This window comes from Macaca fascicularis, chromosome 15 (genome assembly GCF_037993035.2).
Source record: "Macaca fascicularis isolate 582-1 chromosome 15, T2T-MFA8v1.1".
Lineage (NCBI taxonomy): Eukaryota > Metazoa > Chordata > Mammalia > Primates > Cercopithecidae > Macaca > Macaca fascicularis.
Window position 1 is genome coordinate 11,731,913 of NC_088389.1, and position 7,683 is coordinate 11,739,595.

The 7,683-nt window shown below is 43.0% G+C and overlaps 1 protein-coding gene across 7 annotated transcripts in view; it reads left to right on the plus strand.

Annotated features, from left to right (window-relative positions):
* The first annotated feature begins 1,429 nt into the window (after nucleotides 1-1,429).
* Nucleotides 1,430-7,683, plus strand: part of MED27 (mediator complex subunit 27) — a 217,900-nt gene continuing 211,646 nt past the window's right edge. For all 7 annotated transcript variants that reach the window (XM_005580586.4, XM_045373976.3, XM_005580587.5 and 4 more), the window contains exons 1-2: nucleotides 1,430-1,654; nucleotides 3,724-3,868. In XM_005580586.4, the coding sequence (XP_005580643.1) occupies nucleotides 1,452-1,654; nucleotides 3,724-3,868 (348 nt within the window). In that variant the 5' untranslated portion in view covers nucleotides 1,430-1,451. The remainder of the gene's footprint in view (nucleotides 1,655-3,723; nucleotides 3,869-7,683) is intronic.

A 7,683-nucleotide genomic window follows, 5' to 3' on the forward strand; every position in this document is an offset into this window, starting at 1 on the left:
GCATGACATAAAATCAACCTTAAGTGTCCAGTTCTGTGGCATTAAGTACAATCACATTGTTGAACAGCCATCACCACCATCCAGCTGTAAAACTTTTCCAAGTCTGTACTCTTTAAGTACAGACTTAAAGGTGGCCGTTTGCAATATTACGCTGAAATCTTCCTCTCTACAGCTTTCCTACAACTGGTTCTTGTTATTGCCACTAGTTAACCAAGGACGACTCTTGTCTTGGGTTCACATGAAGGTGAGTTGAAGGTGACAATCATGACCTACCTCCTGCTCTACTCTTCTCTGCTCCAAGCTATGCAACCCCAGCTCCTCTAAGGAAAGAACATGAGGACTTGGGCAGGTTCCCTTTGGTAAAAAGATAATAAATTTTCAGAAACCTGTCTATAGCCAACAGGACAAAGAGACATTGAATTTTTCCATAAAGCCAGATTTGGCCAAAATGGTTTTGTTTAAATCCCAAACCTTCTCTTTCTTCCACAACCTCTGTGCTATGTATGTTATTTTCGGAGGTGTGTGCTTCACTGTAAACCAGCCACCATTCTACTTTCTGTCTCTAACATTTTGACTACTCTAAGCAGAATTTTGTCTTTTTGTGACTGACATTTCACTTAGCATGTCTTCAAGTTTCCTCCAGATAGCATATGTCAGAATTTTCTTGCTTAAGCCTGAAGAATATTTCATTGTATGCCAATATCACACTTTGCTGATTCATCAGTTTATGGACACTTGGGTTGCCCCTGCCTTTTGGCTATTTGGTGAATAATGCTGTTATGAACATGTGTACAAGTATTGAGTCCCTGCTTTCACTTCTTTTGGGTATGCGCCCAGAAGTGGAACCTCTGGATCATTATTTTCCTCTTCTTAATTAATAAACATCTTGGGGGACAATACTTTGAGATTACCTGAAAAACCTGTTATTTTTCTGACACTTTCACCCACTAGTGTTAGCATCCATCGATTTCTATCTGAATCAATTATTCTAATGGTTGTCAAATGGCAATTTTCTAATTCCGTCACTCTTTCTGCGTTGATGAGTTGGCATTCTACTAGAAAGAAGAAACTTCCCTTCTCCCCCTTTTATTTATGAATATGGACTCATTTTATTGAATGGGCTACGCTCCTTTCCTTTTTACACTATTGCTCTGAGCAATTCTTTTCCCTATGATTCCCCAGAATGCAAGTTTGGGGAAATGCGGGAACTTTCTGTATTTCTTTGTTACCATTAAACAAACTGAGAGTGCAACCTGACTTCCCCAAGTTGAGAAAAATCATTTTCCTGCCCACGCATTAGTTTAGCTCAAGGGGAAACCCTTTTTCGAAAGTGCTTTCTGGGCAGCCCCGCGCGAACTGCATTTCCCAGAGGTCTTTGGAGTTACGTCATCAGCGAGCGCGGCTTTTTGCTGGCGAAGCCGGCTTTGGAGAGCTGCTGTGGCGGCGGCAACATGGCGGACGTGATAAATGTCAGTGTGAACCTGGAGGCCTTTTCCCAGGCCATTAGTGCCATCCAGGCGCTGCGCTCCAGCGTGAGCAGGGTGTTCGACTGCCTGAAGGATGGGATGCGGAACAAGGAGACGCTGGAGGGCCGGGAGAAGGCCTTCATTGCGCACTTCCAGGACAACTTACATTCGGTCAACCGGGACCTCAAGTAGGTACCGGCTGAAGGGGCCGGGGTCGGGGACCGGCCCCGCTCCGACCCTGCGCCTACGTCGCTCGAGTCTTCCCAGGCAGGGGCTGTTCTCCATTTCCTTTGATCCCCGTTCTTTCTCTTCGTGCTCTCCAAGCCTCTGCCTGCCTCTCAGGGACACCTTATCACCATGCCTGCTTTCTCGTCTCGCTTCTCCTGGCCTCCTGGTCCTGTTTGTCTCCCGCCATCCTCGACCTCTTCTGTGGCGGTTCCATTCCTGACAAGGAGGCATGCTCTTCCTATGAAGTTCCGCTTCTCTGAGCTTGGCAGGTTTCTCACCTGTAGGCCCTCTGTGCCCCATCACGTCTGATCCGAATGTAGTGATAGTACAGACAGGACCTGATCAGTCCGCTCCAAACCCAAGTGCATCCAATCTGATTAGCCCCAATTCCCTGGCCCTGAACTTGGACTTCATCAGTTCCACCACCACCCACCGGCAACCACGACGAAACAGGCCAGGCCTTGAGCTATCTTCCCCCTTTCCCCTACCCTCTCCCAAACCACCTGATCAGTTTCCTCACTCCCACTCTCACTGCTCCTGTTCAGTTTCTTCCGCAGTAGAGACCTAATTTTCAAGCTCCTAACCAGTTTACTTACTTATGCTTAACGCCCGTGCTTCTTAATTTGTAGTCTTTTAGGGTTAAGGATTCCACTTTTCCTAGTCTTTCTTACAAAGCACCTTCTTCACTTATACTTTACGAGTGTTGTAAGAATTAAATGAGAGGATGTTTGTAAAGGGCCTGGCACATAGTCGGCACTTCTTGATTGCTTAGGTCCTGAACTTGCCTTTTCTTTTATAAGAGAGTCAGCCCTTCCCAGGAAGGTTAGAATTTCAGGATTTTTGCCTTTTACTTCTCAGAACTGACCTGAGTAGGGGAAAGCATTTGGTGAGCTAGTCATCCTTTGATTTCTGGACTGGTTGAATTTTTGTTTTTTCAACTTGGTCTCCTTAGTAACCAGATGGAAAGAGGAGGTAGGATGGAGGAGGAGGTGGAGGAGGTGGCCAAATGATGGGTGCCTTTTTGTTTTCCCCCTAAGTAGTTGCCATAAATCACACACCCCTTCTCAACGCCCACATCCACTTGCTATTCTCTGGCACAGCGCCGAGCACCAGTTAATACTTTCCCTGCTTCAGGGGATGCACTGGCTCTTCTTCCCTATCTTCTGTTTTCTTTCCATTTTCTCTCCGAGTTACTTTCCTTTGTAATGTTCAGGATATTATAACCCTTCACCATTTTAAATAGAAACTTTAAGAGTGCTTACATTATCCCTGTGCCGTCTTAAATCTTTGTACAGTAGTGCCAAGAAGAAGGTGGCTGATGATTCCAAAATGAATGTGGCATAAGAAGCTGTTCCTAGAGAGTCTTTTGTTGGCAGTTTGGGACTGGCCCCTCAGAACGTACTCCTGGAATGTGCTCTTGTTGGCTCGCTTTCCCAAGCTTCTGGAGGGTTTTCCTGCTAGACTGAAGTGTGTTTGACACAGCCCCCTCGGTGGTGTCTTCCCATTCCATTTGTTTATTTTATCTCTTCTTTGTTTTGTTAAGTTTTGCCATCTGTGAAGCATCACGTACAAATCTATCCCTATGTGAATGATAAATAATCATTTATTCAGGTACTTGCTGTTCTGCCAAGTGTAATGATCTGCACGTGGGTCTGAAAACTCTTAGTGAGAGGCCGTGTTATGCCACATTTCAAAATTCCAGAAAGTCTCGTCCCCACTGCAGAGATGAATTTGAGTTGTTCAATTCTGATTGTGGGAGTCTTATTGATTCTAGTGCCCTTACGTTTTTTTCCTCCTTTGGAATGGCACCAGGAAGCTCTGTTTTAAAGTCAGATAAGCTCTCATTTAGGGTTTTTGTTTGTTTTTGTTTTTTTAAGTGTCCCAAATATTTTTTAACCTTTCAAAAAGTGTTTCTTCTTAAGGGACTTCTGATGGATGGTTTGAAGAGCAGTCTTTGATCCTGGGGGTTGGCTTTACCTTGGAGTGTAAGTGGGCTTAGGTTTATTTGCCTTATCTCTTTGCTTTTCAGTGAGCTGGAACGTCTGAGCAATCTGGTAGGCAAGCCATCTGAGAACCATCCTCTTCATAACAGTGGGCTGTTAAGCCTGGATCCTGTGCAGGACAAAACTCCTCTCTATAGTCAACTCCTTCAAGCATATAAATGGTCAAACAAGGTAAGGGAGATGTAATAAATGGAGCTAATAGATGGAAAGCCAAGTTTTCTTATATTCCATAAATGCAGAAAGCAAGAGTAAGTTTGGATTGCTTGCTATGTTCTTGATTCAGCATGGGGTTATAGAGTTGGAAGTGGTAGAATTTTTCTGTAATCTATTTTGTAGTCCTTTGAAGTCTTTGGGGATTCATGATGCTCAGGTGATTACATATTAAAAATTCTAACTCAGGTGTATTTAACCTGGAGACCGGGTATAGGGAGCAACTCTTATGAACCCCTTAAAATTATATGCAGCATGTTGTGGTATGTGCATGTGTATCTGGGGAAGGCTTCGTAGCTTTCATCAGGTTCACAGAGGAATCTGTGGCCCCCAGGAGGTGTCTAAATGTTTAGCTGCAAACATTATGTTCTTGTATTGTCTTTTCCTCTGTCACAGATGGATGAGCATCACTACAATACTGTTTGTTAGATGACTTTCTAATTACTTAGATGCCACCTAAGGGAGATTTTTCTTAACATGCTCTGTAGAGTTTGATATTCATGATTTCTTTCAGCAGGCAGGCCTGTGGCAGAGACCCTAGGACAGCTGTAAGTGGAAAACTAAACTGTAGTTGAAAAATAACAGAAACAGTTAGGCTCATGAATCTGGAAACGGTTCGTTTGTTTACGAACAAGTTCCTTTTGTTTGGGTGCTATGTGTTGTGGCATGCATGTGTGTACGGGCTTTTTATGTTGATAGGGAACTAGAATATATATATACTTTAGGAATGATTTTGGAAGCTTTTTTATTATACTGTGCTGCCTCTTTGAATAATTGTTGTTAGAATTGTTAGTTGTTTAACTGTTTGCAGGGTGGTGCCCCCTCCAGTAATCCATTGGCATTTTCTTCTTTTCGGTGGTTTTTTTCCCCTTAGGTCTTGGATAAGAGATAAACCTTGAGAGTTTTCCTGGTGTGCAGAATTTTTTCTTTGAATTTCTCTTTGAGGGTGTTTTAGTATTCTTTGGTTTGAAGGGGAACCCTGGGAGCTGCATTTGTGATTTAGGAAGGTGATTTATCATGGGTTACTAAAGAAAGAACTTGAACCTTGAATGCATACATGTAGCCTAGAAGGCCTTTCCCCAAAACTCTGGGCTGCCAGTGACAGAAACCCAACTGGGTCTAGATTTAGCCAAAAAAAAAAAAAAAAAAAAAAAGGCATGGCGGCCTTCACTGGTTCAAGGAACTAAAATGTTCAGGGAGTTACTTGTCTGTGACTGAGCTCAGGAGCATCAGGGTGCCTGGGTGGTGTGGCAGGAACGTCACTCTCCTGCCCTCTCTAGGACTGCTTTCCTTTCTTGGCCTGATGCTCTCCAAGGGGTAAAAAACATGCAGTTGTGGGGATACATAGTTCTCATACCTGGTGACCTCCCAGTGTCCATGTCAGGCTCTGAAAAAGGATTCTGGCCCAAACTTGACAGGTGCCCTCTGAGATGGTTCATTGCATCCATGGGTGGGATCCGCAGCTCAGAGCACCTGAAACACAGGAAATGGGGCTCCTTGGAGTTGGGACAGAGGGAGTTCCCAGAAGGGATGGATGCAGGGCAGATAAAGAAATCACAGATGTCTGTTGCAGTTTTTTTAGGCCAGACGTGGGACTGTTCCAGCTCTACACAGATAGGTGTTTGGAAAAGGAAGCCATGTTGATGTATCCTGTGGGTCAAGTTCTCGAAATAGGGTACAGTGACAAGGACTGTTCCGTGGTGGGAAGATTCAGGCTGATCTCAAAACCATGAGTGAGTGGGACACTTCGTGGAAATGACTAGTCTTACGTTGAAGTGATGACACAATTTTTGAATGAAGGTAGTTTAATCACTGAATTGTTCCGCTATTAGAAGTTCCTACTTCGGCCGGGTGCGGTGGCTCATGCCTGTAATCCCAGCACTTTGGGAGGCCAAGGCGGGCAGATCATGAGGTCAGGAGATCGAGACCACGGTGAAACCCTGTCTCTACTAAAAATATAAAAAAAATTAGCCGGGCGCGGTGGCGGGCGCCTGTAGTCCCAGCTACTCAGGAGGCTGAGGCAGGAGAATGGCGTGAATCGGGAGGCGGAGCTTGCAGTGAGCGGAGATCACACCACTGCACTCCAGCCTGGGCGACAGAGCGAGACTCCGGTCTCAAAAAAAAAAAAAAAAAAAAAAAAAAGAAGTTCCTACGTCAACCCCTACCCTTGCCCCACAGTGGAAAATAAGTTGTATTAAGGAAAAGAAATGTTATGTATTATGTATGTGGAACTTCTTGTGCTGGAAATGCTACAGGTTAAAAATATCTGTATGCATTTATCCCAGATTATAAATCTCCTATGAGCAATGTGAGGGGGTGTCGAGGCTGCAGACATGTCCCCGGCCTGCTGAGGTTCGGCTCCTGTAAAGGAACTATATTCTTTCACCAGCACGAGAGAACAGTTAAGAGACTCAGCCCCTTATTTTAGAGGTGAGCAAACTGAGGCCCAGTGAACTGACCTGTTTACAGCTCCCCAAGCTAGACCAGAATTTGGGTTTCCTGACCTGGTTCAATGTTATTTCCTCAAAACTTGATGTTTTAGTCTGGTTTTGCTTAAGGTTTTCAACTGTAGAAAACATTTTTTTCCCCATTTACTTGCATCCTGGAAACAATTCACATTATATTTTATTTATGAATCTGTATGTATTTTTCTAATTTTTAGTGATTTATCAAAGGGTGGAGATGGCAAATACATGGTACCTGGATTCTTAACCTATTGCTCTTTCTAGGGCAGACATCACTAATCAACCATTGCATTCTTTCCTGCTGAGGCTGTGTGTATATTGGCTTAGAATCCTTGCACCTCTCTGTTCTGGCACTAGGCAGTGACTGCCAATTATTCAGAAGAGGGTGGCAAGGAAAACATGTTTTTTATTTCTGTTATAGCATATGACGTCCTGTGCGACTATTACTTATTTATACCTTGCCTTTTTCTACAAGGGATTTAAAATAGATTATAAGAATACACAAAACCCTGAAAGAAAAGAGGGAAAACAAGGATGAGGATGCCTATATACATTTCTTTAATAAACACAAGAAGTAGCCTCAAGAAATAAGCCAGTACTCTAATTTCCAGCTGGGGACATGGAAGAGCAAACAATTAATTATATATGTTTATCTTGCCTTTCCTACAAATGAAAAGAGCTTTTTAATTGCTAAAGCTTTCATTGTTCATCATTTTACCCTCAAAGAGTTTAAACCAGTAAGTGCGTTAATATGTTAAGTGAAGTTTGGGGTAACTTGCCAATGTCAGCTGTATGCACTATTGGCTAAGAATTGAAGGACATATGAGAAAGGCTTTGATACCCACCCATTATGAGATGAACTTTCTGTTTTATGTGCTGTTGGCTATAGAAAAGTCTCGTTCATGCCTAATGACTAATTATTTTCTTTAGGGGATTTTGTAATTTTTGTAAAGTCAGTTGGAATATTAATTACATGGTACTTGGCATAATTGTTAGAATAACACATTTAAAAATTAATCTCATCTAATGGAATGATGTCAAATTGCTGTGAGCAGCACTTTTCCCATACTGAATTGGGGGAAGAATTTAGCTTTTCACTATTATGCACCTATAGATAATTGTTCTGAGAAGGATGACAAGCTCTCTTGACTAGGGCAAAAAATAATTGGCATCAACGCTGTCCTTGCTATAAAATAGTGAATGTAGACTTGATAGTGCTTATTATGTTCAGAGATGCTGAGAGTTAACCTGGACTTATTCTGAAGGTCCCCTTTTGAAGGTTTCTGGCATCCTGTCACCAGGCTTTTATTT